This window comes from Oncorhynchus keta, chromosome 18 (assembly GCF_023373465.1).
Source record: "Oncorhynchus keta strain PuntledgeMale-10-30-2019 chromosome 18, Oket_V2, whole genome shotgun sequence".
NCBI lineage: Eukaryota > Metazoa > Chordata > Actinopteri > Salmoniformes > Salmonidae > Oncorhynchus > Oncorhynchus keta.
In genome coordinates, this window is record NC_068438.1 from 19,682,871 (window position 1) to 19,705,574 (window position 22,704).

At 43.4% G+C, this 22,704-nt stretch overlaps 1 protein-coding gene across 3 annotated transcripts in view; it reads left to right on the forward strand.

Moving 5' to 3' along the window:
- LOC118372750 (lissencephaly-1 homolog A-like) overlaps window positions 1–22,704 on the forward strand; it is a 63,990-nt gene that overhangs the window by 24,597 nt on the left and 16,689 nt on the right. For all 3 annotated transcript variants that reach the window (XM_035758739.2, XM_035758738.2, XM_035758740.2), the window contains 3 exons: window positions 16,852–16,936; window positions 20,711–20,785; window positions 21,230–21,436. In XM_035758739.2, coding sequence (XP_035614632.2) covers window positions 16,852–16,936; window positions 20,711–20,785; window positions 21,230–21,436 — 367 coding nt within the window. The remainder of the gene's footprint in view (window positions 1–16,851; window positions 16,937–20,710; window positions 20,786–21,229; window positions 21,437–22,704) is intronic.

Here is a 22,704-nt window from a genome sequence, read left to right on the forward strand (position 1 = left end):
TTTGTAAATGTGTATATCTATATTTTTTTTTCAGATTTTTTTTCTCAATTTATTTTTTTTTTTTTTTTTGGGGGGGGGTGTGTTAGAATACCATTTTGTTATTTTGTATATAGTTATTTGTTTCAAAATGTATACCTTCACCAATTTGGCCACTTGGGTACATTTGTGCTACTTGTGTAGGACACCTGGGTGACTTCATGATAAATGTCATGTAGCACACTCATTTTGGAAGTTATCATTCTGAAACTTTGCACAAGTACTGTTGCCCTCTTATATTTTTCACTGAAATTGTCCCCATCATCCTATCTGAATGTTTGTTTTATCTAGTTTATTTTAAAGATGATGATATAAAATAAAAAAGTGTTTTTTCCCCCCCATTGTTTTATCTAAACCAGATCTATTGTGTTATATTCTCCTACATTTAATTCACATTTACACAAACTTCAGTGTTTTCTTTCAAATGGTACCAAGAATATGCATATCCTTGGTTCTGTGCCTGAGCTACAGGCTGTTAGATTTGGGTCTTCAGGCGGAAATTGCACAAAGTAGGGGGGGAGCTCTAAGAGGTTACCCTCCAGGCGAGCTTTAATGCCATAGAACTCTTCTTCCATGGCCTTCAACTGCTCTTAAATACAAGTCAAACGAAATGAATGCTCTTCAACCGATCGCTGCCTGCACCTGCCCGCCTGTCCAGCATCACTAATCTGGACGGTTCTGACTTAGAATATGTGGACAACTACAAATACCCAGGTGTCTGGTTAGACTGTAAACTCTCCTTCCAGACTCACATAAAACATCTCCAATCCAAAGTTATATTTAGAATTGGCTTCCTATTTCGCAACAAAACATCCTTTACTCATGCTGCCAAACACACTCTCGTAAAACTGACCATCTTACCGATCCTCAACTTCGGCTATGTCATTTACAAAATAACCTCCAACACCCTACTCAACAAATTGGATGCAGTCTATCACAGCGCCATCTGTTTTGTCACCAAAGCCCCATATACTACCCACCACTGCGACCTGTACGCTCTCTTTGGCTGGCCTTGTTGCCAAACCCACTGGTTCCAGATCATCTACAAGACCCTGCTAGGTAAAGTCCTGCCTTATCTCTGCTCGCTGGTCACCATAGTTGCACCCAACCGTAGCACGCGTTCCAGCAGGTATATCTCACTTGTCACCCCCAAAGCCAATTCCTCCTTTGGCCCCCTCTCCTTCCAGTTCAATGCTGCCAATGGCTAGAACGAACTACAAAAATCTCTTACACTGGAAACACTTATCTCCCTAACTAGCTTTAAGCACCAGCTGTCAGAGCAGCTCACAGATCATTGCACCTGTACATAGCCCATCTTTATATAGCCCAAACAACTACCTCTTCCCCTACTTTATTTATATATTTTGCTCCTTTGCACCCCAGTATTTCTTCTTTGCAGTCTCATCTACTGTCAAATCTACAATTCCAGTGTTTTAATTGCTATATTGTATTTACTTCGCCACCATGGCCTATTTATTGCCTTTACCTCGTCTCACCTCATTTGCTCACATTGTATATAGACTTATTTTTCTACTGTATTATTGACTGTGTGTTTGTTTTACTCCATGTGTAACTCTGTTATCTCGATCTGCTTTGCTTTATCTTGGCCAGGCCGCAGTTGTAAATGAGAACTTGTTCTCAACCAGCCTACCTGGTTAAATAAAGGTAAAAAAAAAAAAAGTAAAAAAATTGTGCTGCCCAAGTTGAAATAATATATTATCTTTCAAGCACTTTAGCTGCGCTTGATTGTGATTGCGATGGAGTAGTCCTAAAAGTGTAAATTCCACCCATCCGGCACTTCAGGCAGCTAAGAAAACAAATACCAGCTAGCTTATTTTAAAACCATGTCTGCAGGGCATAGCTACACCTAACAAGCATATACGATCAGACTTGACCTACATGTACATAAAATTGTATATCTTTTTCTAAGGGAATATCATTCTTTATGTGACAAGATTCAGACAGATCATTGAATGTCTTATAAGCGATGCCTATAGGCTATTGTTGAAATATTCTGCAGGTCTATACATCTTGCCGACTGCTGTGATCTAAAGTGTACCTGAGAAACCTTGTTACAGACAGATGCACCGCCGTAGGCTAGATGGTGTCCTGGCAGGCGAGTTAGAAAGTATGGTTTCATAGCCTAGATTGATTGACCAGTAATACGAAAGATAAGTAGCCCATTGCTTGGTAATGATTGGGACAGTCATGATTGAGCGAGTGTAGACTTTCTGAAATGTTGGCATGTCTTTTACTCTTTGGGTTGCTGTAAGGTATAAGACTGGGCAGTATGTATCAAGTGTCTCGGAGTTGGAGTGCTGATCTAGGATCAGCCCCCCCCCCGTCCATGTAATATTATTCATTATGATCTAAAAGGCAAAACTGAAACTAGAAATTCTACTGAGATGCTTGATACATGTCGCACCAGGTCTGAAGAGCTTTGTGGCAAAATTAATTTCATCGTGAAGTAGGGATGGTGCAGTGTGAAAGCTGTGCAGTAGCAGAATGGCGGATCTGTGGTGGTGATCTTGAAGGAGATGTGTGGTGCGAAGCTAGCTCAACAGGAAGTGATGTCATCGACTTACAGGCTGGCTGGCAAGCTCTGTCTTAGAGGGATGAGGTAATGCAGCTGCTCTCTCCTCTCTCACGGTGTGATTTCTCTCTGTCTCTCTCTCATACTGAGCTACCACTCTGTTTGTGGTTTATTTTTCATGGAACAGCTCTTACTGTACTGTCTCATATCTGTTCCATTTGAGTACCAGCATTGCCCCCTCTGCTGCATTCAGCCTATGTTTAGGGTTGTTATATGTTTTGTGGAACTTATCTACTCTCCTATGGGTGCAATAGCTGGTGAAAGCCTCATTAGATGAAACGTTTCTTGTGATCATGCAGTTTTTTTAATAGAAAGGGTGGGGTTGGGGATTGGCTGTCTTTTAGTAAGTAGCATGACATAGTTCATTTGCCAGTCACTGTTTAGATGGAGAGTTGATATGTGTGACATCGGTCTGTGTTGAATTGGTCAACACCTGGTAGGTACAGCATGTACTCTGAGCATGTCTTGTTGCCTATGGTGGCCCACTCACTGATACCAACCAACCACACTGCTTCCTCTCACTTTGTCTCACTGTGGGCTGCTAGCCATGAACCAGCCTGCTTGCTCTCTCTTTCCTATCTTCTCCTTTCTTTCTCACACTCTTTTTCTCTTTCTCCCCTTTTATTTCTCTCCCCCTCTTTTCTCTGTCCCTCTTTCTCCCTCTGTTCCTGCCGCATGTTGAATTTGGTATGTGTGTTTATTTATATAGTATCCCCCCCCAGAGGTTGAGCCAGGGTGAAGAGGGAATAGCTGGGCTCTCTGCAGTCAGTCTGACTGCAGTACTGCAGCATCTTTTTGCTCTTATTGTTACTCCTGTTCCTATCTGAGGTAGAGTATTGAATTGGCTTCTCATTCCCCCCTGTCTACCCTTGTAGTTCACTGTAAAAGTTGTTACTGGTCAGGGACCAGACTCTGATGTATGCTCATCCCCCATCAAGTTAGATCTGTGGTAGTAGGAAGTAGAGGTCGACGGATTGTGATTTTTCAACACCGACAACAATTATTGGAGCACCAACAAAAACCGATACCGATTAATCGGCCAATTTGTATTTATCTATTTGTAATAATGACAATTACAACAATACTGACTGAATACTTATTTTAACTTAATAGAATACACCAATAAAAATCCATTTAGCCTTAAATAAATAATGAAACATGTTCAATTTGGTTTAACCTGTTACTCCTACCCCCTACTTTTTCGATCATTCTGTTAAAAATCGCGCAACATTTCAGCGCCCTGCTGCTCATGCCAGGAATATAGTATATGCATATGATTAGTATGTGTGGATAGAAAACACTCAGACGTTTATAAAACTGGTTAAATCACGGCTGTGACTATAACAGAACGTGCGTTTCATCGAAAAGCGCAGGAAAATCTGATCACTGAAAATGGAAAAATATATCCATCCGCCACATCAACCCATTGTTAAAGGCGAACCACATTAAATGGGGCTGAGGTTGCAATACCTACAGCTTCCACACTATGTCAACAGTCTTGTCATTTGCCTAGGCTTTGTTTCTTGGTCAAACGAAGAAGAGACAAGCCATTTGTTCAGGTCTCCGACCGGATATTTTGGTTGAGATTTACCCGGACATTATTTCCAGACGTACCCCATATAGAATATACATCGCCTGGTGATCAATTTGATCGCTTATTAACGTGTACTAATACCTAAAGTTGCATTACAAAAGTATTTTGAAGTGTTTTGTGAAAGTTTATCGTCAACTTTTTTAATAAAAAAAAATGACGTTACGTTATAAGACGCACATTTTTCCCGTTTATCACACAGTCTTCATAGATCGATATCTAGGCTATATATGGACCGATTTAACCGGAAAAACAAGACCCAATAGTGATTATGGGACATCTAGGAGTGCCAACAAAGAAGATGGTCAAAGGTAATGAATGTTTTATATTTTATTTGTGCGGTTTGTGTAGCGACGACTATGCTAATTATTTTGTTTACATCCCCTGCGGGTCTTTTGGGATCTTACATGCTATTAGATAATAGCTTCTCATGCTTTCGCCGAAAAGCATTTTAAAAATCTGACTTGTTGCCTGGATTCACAACGAGTGTAGCTTTAATTCAATACCCTGCATGTGTATTTTAATGAACGTTTGAGTTTTAACTAGTACTATTAGCATTTAGCGTAGCGCATTTGCATTTCCAGATGTCTAGATGGGACGCCTGCGTGTCAGGTAGGAGCAAGAGGTTAAATAATGCAATATGTTCCATGTAAAAAAGCTAACGTTTGAGTTGCTTGCTCAGAACATGAGAATGAAAGTTGGTGGTTCCTTTTAACATTCCTAGGTAAGAGGTTTTAGGTTGTAGTTAATATAGTATTTATAGGACTATTTCTCTCTGCAATTTGTATTTCATATACCTTTTGACTATTGGATGTTCTTATAGGCACTTTAGTATTGCATCCCTCTCCTCGCTCCTACCTGGTCTCGAACCAGGAACACATCGACAACAGCCACACTCGAAGCAGCGTTACCCATCGCTCCATAAAAGCTGTGGCCCTTGCAGAGCAAGGGAAACAACGACTCAAAGTCTCAGAGCGAGTGACATTAGAAACTCTATTAGCCCGCACCCCGCTGACTAGCTAGCCATTTCACATCAGTGACACCAGCCATTAGGCTGATAGACTTGAAATCATAAACAGCGCTGTGCTTGCGAAGAGCTGCTGGCAAAACGCACGAAAGTGCTGTTTCAGTGAATGCTTACGAGCCTGCTGCTGCCTACCATCGCTCAGTCAGACTGCTCTATCAAATCATAGACTTAATTATAACATAACACACAGAAATATGAGCCTTTGGTCATTAATATGGTCGAATCCGGAAACGTATCATTTTGAAAACATATAACGTTTATTATTTCAGTGATATACGGAACCGTTCGGTATTTTATCTAACGGGTGGCATCCCTAAGTCTAAATATTCTTGTTAAATTGCACAACCTTCAATGTTATGTCATAATTATGTAAAATCTGGCAAATTTAGTTCGCAATGAGCCAGGCTGCCCAAACTGTTGCATATACCCTGACTCTGCGTGCACGAGAAGTGACACAATTTCACCTGGTTAATATTGCCTGCTAACCTGGATTTCTTTTAGCTAAATATGCAGGTTTAAAAATATATACTTCTGTGTATTGATTTTAAGAAAGGCATTGGTGTTTAAGGTTAGGTACAGTCGTCCAACGATTGCGCATTTGTTAAATCATCCCCCAACGCCACATCAATTATATGCAACGCAGGACATGCTAGATAAACTAGTAATATCATCAACCATGTGTAGTTATAACTAGTGATAATGATTTATTGATTTTTTTAAATAAGAAGTTTAATGCTAGCTAGCAACTTACCTTGGCTTACTGCTTTCGCGTAACAGGCAGTCTCCTCATGGAGTGCAACGAGAGGCAGGTGGTTATAGCGTTGGACTAGTTAACCGTTAGGTTGCAAGATTGAATCCCTGAGCTTGGCAAGGTAGAAATCTGTCGTTCTGCCCCTGAACAAGGCACTTAACCCACCGTTCCTAGGCCGTCATTGAAAATAATGTGTTCTGAACTGACTTGCCTACTAGTTAAATAAAGGTATAAAACGTATTTTTTTTAATCGGTTCCCAAAAATGTCCTATTGTTATGAAAACTTGAAATCGGCCCTAAATTAATCTGCCGTTCCGATTTATCGGTCGACCTCTAGTAGGAAGGAAGGTAAGTGGTGTGGTCGTGTAAGGGTTTAATGAATCTGAATCGAGATAGCTGTGATGTCTATCTCTCTCCAGGCTCTGCTAGCCCTCGTGCAGGGTCTTGTGCTTATCTGGAGGAAAGGACAGAACAGGCTGTGGCAGGTTTGGGTTCTTTAATATCTCTGTGTAGATGACACTGAGGATCTTTTGTTTGCCCCGGCTCAACTGAGAGGCCCACAGAAAACCATTGTCTGCTGTAGCAAGCAGCCCCAGAGTCAGGCTGACTTCTGTTGCAGCTCAGGATAACACTAGTACATACGCATGTCGTGTCTTTGGCTATGCTGGATTAAGTGATATGACATGCTTTTCTATAAAATCATTTCTCCGTAATTAATATTACCTGATTGAGCTAATCGTGTAAATGTAATTAACTAGAGTCGGTGCACCACAAAATAATATTTAAGACCTAGTAATATTTTACATCAATAGCAGTCAATATTAATCGTCACCTTAATTCAGTCTCATCTGAAAGTTGTAAATTCTTGGTTATCTGCACGAACCCTGCTAACAAGTTGAATCAGCAATACAAAATTGGGTTTAATTATTTATTTACTATATACCTAAATAATCACACAGAATTACACATACAGTGCCGTGCGAAAGTATTCGGCCCCCTTGAACTTTGCGACCTTTTGCCACATTTCAGGCTTCAAACATAAAGATATAAAACTGTATTTATTTGTGAAGAATCAACAAGTGGGACACAATCATGAAGTGGAACAACATTTATTGGATATTTCAAACTTTTTTTAAATCACAAAAACTGAAAAATTGGGCGTGCAAAATTATTCAGCCCCTTTACTTTCAGTGCAGCAAACTCTCTCCAGAAGTTCAGTGAGGATCTCTGAATGATCCAATGTTGACCTAAATGACTAATGATGATAAATACCTGCACTGTGATAGTCTCAGAGGTCCGTTAAAAGCGCAGAGAGCATCATGAAGAACAAGGAACACACCAGGCAGGTCCGAGATACTGTTGTGAAGAAGTTTAAAGCCGGATTTGGATACAAAAAGATTTTCCAAGCTTTAAACATCCCAAGGAGCACTGTGCAAGCGATAATATCGAAATGGAAGGGGACCTGGCCGTCCCTTTAAACTTTCAGCTCATACAAGGAGAAGACTGATCAGAGATGCAGCCAAGAGGCCCATGATCACTCTGGATGAACTGCAGAGATCTACAGCTGAGGTGGGACACTGTCCATAGGACAACAATCAGTCGTTAATTGCACAAATCTGGCCTTTATGGAAGAGTGGCAAGAAGAAAGCCATTTGTTAAAGATATCCATAAAAAGTGTTGTTTAAAGTTTGCCACAAGCCACCTGGGAGACACACCAAACATGTGGAAGAAGGTGCTCTGGTCAGATGAAACCAAAATGGAACTTTTTGGCAACAATGCAAAACGTTATGTTTGGCGTAAAAGCAACACAGCTCATCACCCTGAACACATCATCCCCACTGTCAAACATGGTGGTGGCAGCATCATGGTTTGGGCCTGCTTTTCTTCAGCAGGGACAGGGAAGATGGTTAAAATTGATGGGAAGATGGATGGAGCCAAATACAGGACCATTCTGGAAGAAACCCTGATGGAGTCTGCAAAAGACCTGAGACTGGGACAGAGATTTGTCTTCTAACAAGACAATGATCCAAAACATAAAGCAAAATCTACAATGGAATGGTTCAAAAATAAACATATCCAGGTGTTAGAATGTCAAAGTCCAGACCTGAATCCAATCGAGAATCTGTGGAAAGAACTGAAAACTGCTGTTCACAAATGCTCTCCATCCAACCTCACTGAGCTCGAGCTGTTTTGCAAGGCTGAATGGGAAAAAAATTCAGTCTCTCGATGTGCAAAACTGATAGACATACCCCAAGCGACTTACAGCTGTAATCGCAGCAAAAGGTGGCGCTACAAAGTATTAACTTAAGGGAGCTGAATAATTTTGCACGCCCAATTTTTCAGTTTTTGATTTGTTAAAAAAGTTTGAAATATCCAATAAATATTGTTCCACTTCATGATTGTGTCCCACTTGTTGTTGATTCTTCACAAAAAAATAGTTTTATATCTTTATGTTTGAAGCCTGAAATGTGGCAAAAGGTCGCAACGTTCAAGGGGGCTGAATACTTTCGCAAGGCACTGTACACATAATTAAATCATAACTTGATTACAAATTACATCATAAGGGAAAATGTCCCTAGCGGGCGGAACAGATATGACAGCTGGTTACACAAAAGAAAAGGGTTGGGTTTGAGTGAAAGAGCGGGAGACTGAGGAACAAAGGGCGAAGCTGTGCTATCGTAAATACAGTATCTTTTGCATTCTAAATTACCGCCCATTTGGAAAAGGAAAATGCAATAAATATTTACTCTGAGCTGCGCTTCGGTAGGTTGGTGGTAGATGGAAGGCCGTATTGCCAAACCGAGTCCTTTGTCCTTTGAAGAATGTCTCTGCTGGTAAATTGAATACGTTGAAGTAACGTCGTTGAGTGGTAGACGGGATACTCTGTCTGTTCCTTCCTAACCCTAGTTTGCAGCTGCTGTTGCTAACTCAACGGCTAGGAGGTATCACTTCTGTAGTGAATAAGAGTTCAAAGTTCATACCATTCCCAACCAAAGCTCACGCTGATGTTGGCTTCGTTCTGTTGTTATTATCTGAACCATTCTGACATCGTACCGTCGTCCTCACATCCTCGGAACAGGAGGTTATATTGTCGTGAAGGCTTTATATAGGAAGGGAGAGGAGGACGTGTTTGAAAAGTTTTATAGCCCATGTCCCTTCACAGGGGCGGGCCACTGATTGAGCAGACTTTCCACTGTAGAGTTTGTCATCTTATCATTGATGAGAATGTCTCAGATGACAACCGAACTGACATCATATTCATTAAGTACCACCGCATATGTTCAATTGGTCAGATTACCAGAATATAGTTAATTTCCTCCCACCGTCTGATGTTCCCAGAATCTCTGTTAACCAAAGGGGTTTGCAAATGTAACATCAGTGGGGTAGAGAGGTATTTATGACTGTCATAAACCTACCCCCAGGCCAACTTCATGACACGCACGACCAATATGCTTTAAGGGTTTCTGTCTGCTGGACCTGGGTGACTCTAGGGAAACACGGTACACACCAGACACACACAGATGTGCAAAGACACTTCCTCGCAACTCATTTACACCAACCCCCAGACCTGCAGCAGGATGTCACATGAGCGATAACCTCCTGCTGACCTTCAGCTGTAATCACACTGCTTCTGTCATCTGGGAGGAGACGGGGATACAGGAGGAGACGGGGATACAGGAGGGATGGGTGGGAAAGGGCAGGGTGCAGTCAGGCTGCCAGGCCAGCTACATGCTCTGCTGACATACTGTCAACCACACACGCACCACTTTAAAGCCAGCCAGCCTCCGAGTCTCGGTGCCAAGCACAACACCTTTTTTTATTCTTCCATGTCATTTTTCTGTCAGGTGAATAGCCTTTACCCAATGCCCACACGCCCAGACCCATCCAATGATGAGGGAGTAAACCCTCAAGCTTTGACACCTATTATCCATCTTAAACTCACATTTCCGTTCTCACTATAAATTAATTCCGTTCAGACCAGGGTTTCTGTTAGCAGGTAAGAGCCAGCACTCGTCCGTTAATTGTCGGAGAGAAGAAAAATCCCAGTGAGAAATGATGCTCTTTAGCCTGTTCATTGATGGAATAATGCTTTTGGAAAGTATTCAGACCCCTTGACTTTTTCCACATTTTGTTACGCTACAGCCTTATTATAAAGTGGTTTAAATAAATATTTTTCCTAATTAATCTACACACAATACCCAATAATGACAAAGCGAAAACAGTTTTTTAGAACTTCTTGCACATGTATTAAAAATAAAGTAACATTATTTACAAAAGTTTTCAGACACTTTGCTATGAGACTCGAAATTGAGCTCAGGTGCATCCTGTTTCCATTGATCATCCTTGATGTTTCTACAACTGCATTGGAGTCCACGTGTGGTAAATCCAATTGATTGGACTTGATGAAAACCTGCTCCAGAGTGCTCAGGACCTCAGACTGGGACGAAGGTTCACTTTGCAGCAGGACAAAGACCCTAAGCACACAGGCAAGACAATGCAGGAGTGGCTTTGTGACAAGTCTCTGAATGTCCTTGAGTGGCCCAGCCAGAGCCCGGTATTGAACCCGATCGAACATCTCTGGAGAAACCTGATAATAGCTGTGCAGCGACGCTCCCCATCCAATCTGACAGAGCTTGAGAGGATGAGCAGACAAGAATGGGAGAAACTCTCCAAATACAGGTGTGCCAAGCTTGTAGTGTCATACCCAGGAAGACTCGAGGCTGTAAGGTGCCAAAGGTGCTTCAACAAAGGACTGAGTAAAGGGTCTGAATTCTTTACAGGACCAGTCAAAAGTTTGGACTCCTACTCAAGAGTTTATTTTTATTGTTTTCTACATTGTAGAATAATAGTGAAGACATCAAAACGAAATTACACATTTTCATCATGTAGTAACAACAAAATTGTTAAACAAATCAAAATCTAAACTCGGCAAAAAAAAAACATACTGCTTGTTCTGTGTGTGATTTCCTGCAAGACAAGGAATGTCAGTGTTCTGCCATGGCCAGCAAAGAGCCTGGATCTCAATCCCATGTGAGCACGTCTGGGGACCTGTTGAATCGGAGGATGAGCGCTAGGGCCATTCCCCCGAGAAATGTCCGGGAACTTGCAGGTGCCTCGGTGGAAGATTGGGCCAGCATCTCACAGCAAGAACTGGCAAATCTGGTGCAGACCATGAGGAGGAGATCCACTGCAGTTCTTAGTTTCTGGTGTGGCCACCAGCTGCATTGTTACTTTTTTGATTCTGACCCCCCCTTTACACATGTTAAGTTTGCTGAAAATAAACGCAGTTGACAGTGAGAGGATGTATCTTTTTTTGCTGAGTTCATTTTAGATTCTTTATTGCAGCCACCCTTTGCCTGGATGGCTTTGCACTCTCTTGGAATTCTCTAAACCAGTTTCATCTGGAATGCTTTTCCAACAGTCTTGAAGGAGTTCCCACATATATGCTCAGTACTTGTCCTTCACTCTGCGGTTTCACTCATCCCGAATCATATCAATTGGGTTGAGGTTGGTTAATTGTGGAGGCCAGGTAATCTGATGGAGCACTCATCACACTTCTCTTTGGTCAAATAGCCCTTACTCAGCCTGGAGGTGTGTTGGGTCATTGTCCTGTTGAAAAATAAATGATAGTCCCACTAAGCTCAAACCAGATAGGATGGTGTATCATCATGGGTTTCTATGGCCGAGCAGCCTCATACAAACCTAATGTCACCATGGTCAATGCGACGCATATGGTGTCGTGGCTGAATGACAACATGAATAGCAGGTTATAAACTATCACAGGATATAACAGTAGCCTCTGGTAAGACCCGGGGTGGCAGTCTTTGTATGTTTGTAAACAGCTGGTGCACGATATTTAAAGAAGTGTCAAAATTTTGCTCACCCGATGTAGAGTATGTCATGATAAGCTGTAGACCACACTATTTACCAAGAGTTTATCGATATTCTTCATCGCTGTCTATTTACCTCCTCAAACCGATGCTGGCCCTACGACCGCACTCAATGAGCTGTATACGGCCATAAGCAAACAGGAAAACGCTCATCCAGAGGCGGCGCTTCTAGTGGCCTGGAACTTTAATGCAGGGTAACTTAAATGAGTTTTACCTCATTTCTACCAGCATGTTAAATGTGCAACCAGAGGGAATAAAACTCTAGACCACCTTTACTCCACACACACAAACGTGTACAAAACTCTCCCTCACCCTCAATTTGGCAAATTGACCATAATTCTATCCTCCTAAAGTAGGAAGCACCAGTGACTCGGTCAATAAAATAGTAATCAGATGAAGCAGATGCTAAGCCCCAGGACCACTTTGCTAGCACAGACTGGAATATGTTCCGGGATTCTTCCGATGGTGTTGAGGAGTACACATCAGTCACTGGCTTCACCAATAAGTGCATCGATGACATCGTCCCTGCTGTGACTGTACATTCACCCCAACCAGAAGCCATGGATGACAGGCAACAACCACACTGAGCTAAAGGGTAGAGCTGCCGCTTTCAAGGAGCAGGACTCTAACCCGGAAGCTTACAAGAAATCCCGCTATGCCCTCCGGCGAACCATCAAAAAGGCAAATCGTCAATACAGGACTAAGATCAAATCATTCTACACCGGCTCTGCTCGTTGGATGTGGCAGGGCTTGCAAACTACTACAGACTACAAAGGGAAGCACACCCACCATCTGCCCAATGATACGAGCCTACAAGACGAGCTAAATTACTTCTATGCTCGCTTCGTGGCAAGTATTACTGAAACATGCATGAGAGCATCATCTGTTCCTGATAACTGTCTGATGACTCTCCCCGCAGTCGATGTAAGTTAGACCTTTAAAAAAAAATAACGGTCAACATTCACAAGACCGCAGGGCCAGACGGATTACCAGGACGTGTACTCCAATGATGCACTCATGCCGTAGCACTCATGCCTGTGGCCATGGCTCACATCAACACCATTATCCCAGAAACCCTAGACCCACTCCAAAGCGTGACTCGGTCAATAAAAAGCGCGAACCACTGCTTTTAATCAGGATAAGATGTCTGGTAACATGTCCGAATATAAACAATGCAGCTATTCCCTCCGCAAGGCTATTAAACAAGCTAAGCGTCAGTACAGAGACTAAGTGGAATCTCAATTCAATGGCTCAGACACAAGAGGCATGTGGCAGGGTCTACAGTCAATCACGGACTACAAGAAGAAACCCAGCCCAGTCACGGACCAGGATGTCTTGCTCCCAGGCAGACTAAATAACTTTTTTGCCCGCTTTGAGGACAATACAGTGCCACTGACACGGCCTGCAACGAAAACATGCGGTCTCTCCTTCACTGCAGCCGAGGTGAGTAAGACATTTAAACGTGTTAACCCTCGCAAGGCTGCAGGCCCAGACGGCATCCCCAGCCGCGCCCTCAGAGCATGCGCAGACCAGCTGGCCGGTGTGTTTACGGACATATTCAATCAATCCCTATACCAGTCTGCTGTTCCCACATGCTTCAAGAGGGCCACCATTGTTCCTGTTCCCAAGAAAGCTAAGGTAACTGAGCTAAACGACTACCGCCCCGCGTAGCACTCACTTCCGTCATCATGTAGTGCTTTGAGAGACTAGTCAAGGACCATATCACCTCCACCCTACCTGACACCCTAGACCCACTCCAATTTGCTTACCGCCCAAATAGGTCCACAGACGATGCAATCTCAACCACACTGCACACTGCCCTAACCCACCTGGACAAGAGGAATACCTATGTGAGAATGCTGTTCATCGACTACAGCTCGGCATTCAACACCATAGTACCCTCCAAGCTCGTCATCAAGCTCGAGACCTTGGGTCTCGATCCCGCCCTGTGCAACTGGGTACTGGACTTCCTGACGGGCCGCCCCCAGGTGGTGAGGGTAGGCAACAACATCTCCTCCCCGCTGATCCTCAACACGGGGGCCCCACAAGGGTGCGTTCTGAGCCCTCTCCTGTACTCCCTGTTCACCCACGACTGCGTGGCCACGCACGCCTCCAACTCAATCATCAAGTTTGCGGACGACACAACAGTGGTAGGCTTGATTACCAACAATGACGAGACTGCCTACAGGGAGGAGGTGAGGGCCCTCGGAGTGTGGTGTCAGGAAAATAACCTCACACTCAACGTCAACAAAACTAAGGAGATGATTGTGGACTTCAGGAAACAGCAGAGGGAACACCCCCCCCCTATCCACATCGATGGAACAGTAGTGGAGAGGGTAGCTAGTTTTAAGTTCCTCGGCATACACATCACAGACAAACTGAATTGGTCCACTCACACTGTCAGCGTCGTGAAGAAGGCGCAGCAGCGCCTATTCAACCTCAGGAGGCTGAAGAAATTCGGCTTGTCACCAAAAGCACTCACAAACTTCTACAGATGCACAATCGAGAGCATCCTGGCGGGCTGTATCACCGCCTGGTACGGCAACTGCTCCGCCCTCAACCGTAAGGCTCTCCAGAGGGTAGTGAGGTCTGCACAACGCATCACCGGGGGCAAACTACCTGCCCTCCAGGACACCTACACCACCCGATGTTACAGGAAGGCCATAAAGATCATCAAGGACATCAACCACCCGAACCACTGCCTGTTCACCCCGCTATCATCCAGAAGGCGAGGTCAGTACAGGTGCATCAAAGCTGGGACCGAGACACTGAAAAACAGCTTCTATCTCAAGGCCATCAGACTGTTAAACAGCCACCACTAACATTGAGTGGCTGCTGCCAACACACTGTCATTGACACTGACCCAACTCCAGCCACTTTAATAATGGGATTGATGGGAAATGATGTAAATATATCACTAGCCACTTTAAACAATGCTACCTTATATAATGTTACTTACCCTACATTATTCATCTCATATGCATACGTATATACTGTACTCTACATCATCGACTGCATCCTTATGTAATACATGTATCACTAGCCACTTTAACTATGCCACTTTGTTTACTTTGTCTACATACTCATCTCATATGTATATACTGTACTCGATACCATCTACTGTATGCTGCTCTGTACCATCACTTATTCATATATCCTTATGTACATATTCTTTATCCCCTTACACTGTGTATAAGACAGTCGTTTTGGAATTGTTAGTTAGATTACTTGTTGGTTATCACTGCATTGTCGGAACTAGAAGCACAAGCATTTCGCTACACTCGCATTAACATCTGCTAACCATGTGTATGTGACAAATAAAATTGGATTTGATTTGATTTGAATTTGCATACCGGCCCACCAGATCCACAGATGATGCTCGATCTCTATTGCACTCCAGTGCCCTTTTCTGCCTGGACAAAAGGAATACCTTTGAGAATGCTATTCATTGACTACAGCTCAGCGTTCAACACCATAGTGCCCTCAAAGCTCATCAATAAGCTAAGGGCCCAGCGACTAAACATCTCCCTCGGCAACTGGATCCTGGACTTCCTGACGGGCAGCCCCCAGGTAGGAAGGGTAGGTAACAACCCATCCGCCACGCTGATCCTCCACACAGGGGCACCTCAGGGGTGTGTGCTCAATCCCGTCCTGTACTCCCTGTTCACTCATTACTGCATGGCCAGGCCTGACTCCAACACCATCATTTAAGATTGCTGATGACACAGCAGTAGCCTGATCACTGACAAAGAGATGTCCAGGTCTCTGATCTCCTCCCTATAGGCTATGTGATGTCAGGACAACAACCTCTCCCTCAATGTGATCAAGACAATGGAGGGGATTGTGAACTACAGGAAAAGGAGGACTGAGCATGCCTCCAATCTCATCGATGGGGCTGTAGTGGATCAGGTTGAGAGCTTCAATTTCCTTCGTGTCCACATTACCAACAAACTATCATGGTCTAAGCACACCAAGACAGTTGTGAAGAGGGCACGACAAAGCCTATTTCCCCTTCAGGGGACTGAAAAGATTTGGCACTGGGTACTCGGATCCTCAAAGTTCTACAGCCACACCATCGAGAGCATCCTGACTGGTTGCGTCACTGCCTGGTAAGCAACTGCTCGGCCTCCGTCCGCAAGTCACTACAGAGGGTATTAACCGATAGATATGGGTCCGTTAAATTAAAATGTTACTGGTCAAATGTCCTGCGCTACATTTTCCTAATGGAAACCCTGGTTTAGACAACAGTTTCAGCTGAATGACTTTTGCCACTAAAATAACCTAGCCCTTGGTGGGTAAATTTAGCCTGAGTTGTAGTCCTAGGGTTGATCTACAGCTCAGTTAAGCGTATGTGTGTGTGCTTGTCCCTCTGTCTATTGTCCCAAACCTGAACAAAGAGAGGAAGAGGCAGGCAGTCATTTTACTGTGTTTGCTTCTGTCTGCCTGGTCTATTGTCATGTCTATCTCAACATCTCATCTCATACCTCTAGCTCGGCTTTCACTTGGCTCATGTCTGGTCTTCATGTGAAGGATTTTGTAGAAAAGCTGTGTGTCAGGAGAGCGTGTGCGTGTCTGTCTGCGGGTGTTTCTGTGGTGTACAGTAGTCTAGTTTTCATTTTCTTTCTACTCTGTGGGGAGTGATTCCTCCGTTATCTGCCCAGAGCAACAAGAGCTCATTATCGACAGCAGACACATGTGCTATCTATCTGTGTCAAATTGGTCTGTGAGCGTGTGGCCGTGCGTGTTATTTTTCTATTTAACACATGTCAAACAAAAGACCAATGCAATTTACTTGTTACTCAGACACACTTATTTTCTTTCTTTGTTTTACCTGTAGTCAAATCCCTGACTCATGCTTTTTCTCCATTTTAAAGATAAATGTCTCATCTTCTTAACAAGAGAAACTCTAATCTCAACTGCTTTTAATAAGATAACTAATTGGTTTCTTTTGTCCTATTTCAGAAATCGAGCAATAGCTGATTACCTTCGTTCAAATGGATATGAAGAGGCATATTCAACTTTCAAGAAGGAGGCTGAATTAGACGTGGTGAGTAACGATGGAACATTACACACAAACGCACACAATAATACATGCTCACTATAAATCAAGCCTACCCAAACAATACCACTTTAATTTCCACTTTATTCCCCCTTTTAATTGACGCAGGCACAAGTCTGACTGAAGCCAATTGAGCCCAGCTAAGGGAATCTAGAGTCATTATTAGGTTGTCTGTCACACACACACACACACACACACACACACACACACACACACACACACACAACACACGAGGGAGAAGCTGCAGTCAGGTAGTGGAACAGAAGCTGAAGATAACCTGTCTTCCTTACTATCTCTATCAGAGCTAATGTAATGGCAGGTAGCTAGCAGCTAAAGCCCTGGGGAAAAAAGTGCCCTTTGAATTACCTCAATGTACAGTCTCTCCTCAAACAAGACAAAACAAAGCGCCAAGACAACATGTGGCAGGGTAACATGTAAATGCTCCCTTCGCTCTCTCTCTGTCTGCCTCTTCCTCTCCCTGTCTTTGTAATTTCCTCCATATTTCTATAGCACATATTTCTATACCTCCTCCCTAGTTAGTGGAAACAGCCTGAATAATAGATTGCTATGGACAGAGAAGCTCCCTGACACATTTGACACCACACACACAGGCACACCGTGGCAGGATTGTGTTAAAAACTTGCCCTAATGATGCTGGCAATTCCAGCCTTCCATTGCCTTAATCTAGTTTATTTATTACCTGTTAAATGAGTAGGTTATACCAATGGAGAATGGAGGCATTTCCCCTAATGCTACATTTACACAGCCTTTGTCTTGGGTTTATTTTAAGACCTCCTAAAATATTGTAATGCGGTATGTAGGTGAGCAGAGTGGTGTTGAAGGTAGTATACGAAACAGCATGCCGCACCTCTCGTCTGGCACTGCCCGCACACACCCTGCTGATTAGACTGGCAGACCACAGTGATTAGGTGTGTGTGTGGATCACTGACTGACTGTGTGTTAAGCTGTCGGCAGAGGGTCTTGGCAGATGGCAAATCAGATTTTTCTCTCCTCCCTCTCAACCGCTCTTCGTCTCTCTTCACGGACACAATGCCACAACTCCTTTCATCCCTCCATCCTGTGAACCTCTCCTCCCATTTTATCGCTCCAAGTGCTGAGCGAGGCAGCAACTGTTCTCTTGGACACCTCTGATTTTCCATCAGAGCTATTTCTTCTATTTCTGAGGAGCAGCAGTTCAGCTTCAGAACACACACCTCCCCTATGTGCCTATAGCAGTACTCCTCACTTCCACATTTTCTCTTTTGTTTCTTCCCCATTGAAACAGTGGCTAGGCTGTCAATCTGAATTGTTGCTGGTTTGTTTGATAGCTGAACTGATGCCAGTGACCTGCTATAGAACTGTACTGAATCACCAGAGAAGTTAAGTGTTGTGCTACACCTATCCCTTCACCTCTCCCCCTCATGGCTCTTCCATTCTCTCCCATTAGTAACACCACATGAGGAGACAATGGAAATATGTACCAACTAGAGGTCGACTGATTATGATTTTTCAACGCCGATACCGATTTATTTGAGGACCAAAAAAGCCGATACCGATTAATCTGCCAATTTTTATTTATTTATTTGTACTAATGACAATTACAACAATACTGAATGAACACTTATTTTAACTTAATATAATACATCAATAAATTAAATTTAGCCTCAAGTAAATAATGAAATGTTCAATTTGGTTTAAATAATGCAAAAACAAAGTGTTGGAGAAGAAAGTAAAAGTGCAATATGTGCTATGTAAGAAAGCTAACGTTTCAGTTCCTTGCTCAGAAAATGAGAACATGAGAACATATGAAAGCTGGTGGTTCCTTTTAACATGAGTCTTCAATATTCCCAGGTAAGAAGTTTTAGGTTGTCGTTATTATAGGAATTATAGGACTATTTCTCTCTACCATTTGTATTTCATTAACCTTTGACTATGGATGTTCTTATAGGCACTTTAGTATTGCCAGTGTAACAGTAGAGCTTCCGTCCCTCTAGTTAGTTAGCGTGCGCTAACTAGCTAGCCATTTCACCTCGGTTACACCAGCCTCATCTCGGGAGTTGATAGGCTTGAAGTCATAAACAGCGCAATGCTTGACGCACAACGAAGAGCTGCTGGCAAAACGCACGAAAGTGCTGTTTGAATGAATGTTTACACGCCTGCTTCTGCCTACCACCGCACAGTTGTATGCTTGTATGCTCAGTCAGATTATATGCAACGCAGGACACGCTAGATAATATCTAGTAATATCATCAACCATGTGTAGTTAAGTAGTGATTATGATTGATTGTTTTTTATAAGATAAGTTTAATGCTAGCTAGCAACTTACCATGGCTTACTGCATTCGCATAACAGGCAGTCTCCTTGTGGAGTGCAACGAGAGGGAGGCAGGTCGTTATTGCGTTGGACTAGTTAACTGTAAGGTTGCAAGATTGAAACCCCCGAGCTGACAAGGTGAAAATCTGTCGTTTTGTCCCTGAACGAGGCAGTTAACCCACCATTCCTAGGCTGTCATTGAAAATAAGAATGTGTTCTTAACTGACTTGCCTAGTTAAATAAAGGTATAAAAAAAAAATAAGAATCGGCAAATCGGCGCCCCAAAATACTGATTTCCGATTATGAAAACTTGAAATCGGCCATTCCGATTAATCGGTCGACCTTGAGTACCAACTCTTCTCACCAAACACTCCATCCCTTTCCCTTTTTTAGTGTTTATAAGCCACACGGCCAGTTGAGCTCCAACAGTGCAGGACAAAGTAAAGGAAAACAATACAAATATGATCAAATTGATAATAATAATTGAAATTATAGCCCCCTCTTTATCAATCTGCGCCCCCGCGCATATTTCAGACCGCAGAAATGGTGTCTGCAGCAGTTGTGTGTACCACACTGTCTGACTGCTTCCACCTTCATGTGTCTTGGGGAGTGCTGTTGTCTAGACTGTAACTTGTGTGGGAGGATGGATAAGAACCCACCTGGTGTGTGTAACCCTGCTCAGTGTGACTCTGTCTGATTAGCATGTTGTAGAGGCAGGTGTGAGGCTCAGCTGCAGGTAACTCAACCTCCCCCTGGCTCATTGGCACCCACAACACGATCAAGAGCTAGGGGCTTCATATGCCACAAGTACACCAACCACTTATTTTCTTTGTCCCTTTCTGCCTTCCTTGAATAGAACATGTAGGCTCATTTCTAGGTGAATTGCTCGCCTTGATCTTTGTTACTACCCGTAACAGATTTCACTTAAGTTTGTCTTACTCCTTACCCTAGCCAGCCTGTAAAAATGCACCAGAAGTCCCACCCTCGCCCTTTCGTAAAATGGCCGCCATACCCCTGTTGCTAGCCTTTCCTCCAGGTGGAAGCCGCTCTCTGCCGGGCTCCCGGAAGTTAATGTCCATCCCCAGCAGACTCTGAGGGCGTAAGCCCTTGTCTGCAGGAGATTAGCCTGTGTGAGGGGGATTAAGAAGTGTGTGTGTGTCCGTAAGTATGTCTCCGTGTGTATGTGTGTTTACAATTAGCCTCAAGTCTGACCCTCTGTGGTGCGACCACTGTTTGGCTGTAGGGTTGTAAATCCCATTCCTTATTACTGTGTATACACACACACACTCCTTATTACTGTACCCACAGACTGCATGCAACCTCCGCTGCCCCCTAGGCAGACCATAGGGCCCACTGATTAGGCCTAAGCTAAGCTCTGTGTTTAGATTGTGTGTCTGTGCATGCAGCGTTCTTTTCCTAACTCCTTTCTTTCTTTTCATCCCCAACCAGAATGAAGAATTGGATAAGAAGTATGCCGGCCTTTTGGAAAAGAAATGGACCTCAGTCATCAGATTACAAAAGAAGGTTTGTGGTTTGTTTCAGGGATGCTGGTGGGGATTCTGTCTGCTAGTCTCGGCCCCTGACTGCGGTGGAACATCATCTGATCATAAATTCACCATACATGGCATATTAAAAAGGTTACAGTTCAAGGAATTGAATGTGTTAACCCAATGCCCTTATGATATGATGAGATCGTTTGATATGGCTGGCTCTCATGTGGTTGCTTAGCAGTACACTGAAGCTGCCTGCAGAGATTTCCATGTATCAGCAAGCTTATATTAGCCATTTGTACTTGCGTAGTACAAAGTATACACTGTACTGTATTCCAAAGTGCTTTACATTGTAAGTGGTACATTTCCCACCTGATGAAAACAGCCAGTTTCCTTCTGTAATAATGTAATACCACATATCTTACTGTGATGGTAACTGAGTCACCATGTCTGTCGGCATGTCTGACCCCCCTCCCAGGTGATGGAGCTGGAGTCGAAGCTGAACGAGGCCAAGGAGGAGATCACCCTAGGTGGGCCCATAGCCCAGAAGCGTGACCCCAAAGAGTGGATCCCTCGCCCGCCGGAGAAGTACGCACTGAGCGGCCACCGCTCCCCTGTCACACGCGTCATCTTCCACCCAGTCTTCAGCGTCATGGTGTCCGCCTCCGAGGACGCCACAATAAAGGTCAGTAGAATATAATAATCATCATAAACAACAACAGTCTTTACTCTTTCTAAGTTTTTCTCCAGGTTGGTTGCCAAGGTCCCTGAAGACTGCCTAAACAGTGAAACAATGTACAAACAACGTGATCATCATAATAGGGGATGCCAGCAACCCACCCCATACAACTTCCCAACGCTGTCTTGGCAACTTACTTCATCTACTTGACTTGTATGCGTGTTGACTGTGTATGTATAACTGTAACCAATAAGGCATAGTACAAGTGTGTAATCAGGGGCCACATTGATATTTTAATGTTGTCATACTTCTAGTGCCAATCAAAGTTGGCATTTTGAGAAAATGACTTCAACATATGTATTTTGAAATACATTTCAGAATTGAATTGTTCTAAAGCATAGTATTGTTATTTAACCTGTTCTATGACCGGGTGGTTCGAGCTCTGAATGCTGATTGGCTTACAGCCATGGTATATCAGACCGTATAACAAAATGTTTATTTTTTAAAACGTTGATAACCAGTTTATAATACCAATTAGGCACATTCAGGGTTTGTGGTATATGGCAAATTTACAATGGCAATGGTCGATGCGTCGTGCATAAGAACACCCTTAGCCGTGTTATATTCGCCATATACCACACCCCTCAGGCTTTATTGCTTAAATATGCCAAATATATGATTCCACTCATTGTCGTTTGTTAATCACAGCTGTTTCTGTATTGTACTATACTCTTTGGACACGTGCTTGTGAGAGAGGGAGAGAAAGAGGGAGAATGCTGTAGCAGGCCTCATTCTCCATCGACTTGCATTGGATTTGCTTATGCTGTATAATATACTCTGTGAGTGTGTGGATTTCTTTAGATATTGTTTTCACAATAACAGAGGAGAGATGCTCATAAAAGGACACTGTGTTTTGCTTTTAGCTGCATTCCCAAAGCGATAAGCTCTGCTTCCTTGTTATTCATTCATTCACCCTGATTCGTCCGCCATTGCTATTTTTACAGCCATCCAGGATTGGTCTGCTGCTCTACCACAGCTAGATACCTTCATGCCCCAGTTCCTCTGTTCCGTATAAATATTTGTGCTGTATATTTTATTAATGTGGAATCAGACTCCTGTTCTCTGTTTTGCCATGCTACCCTTCATTCTCTATTTGACTACACTACCACAAGGGGCCTCCTCTGGCACCACTTACTTCGCCACCACCTCCCCCCAGCTACCCCTCTTCATTCCCAGCACCCCCCTCCCCCTTATCTTCCGCTTGAGTGCTGGCC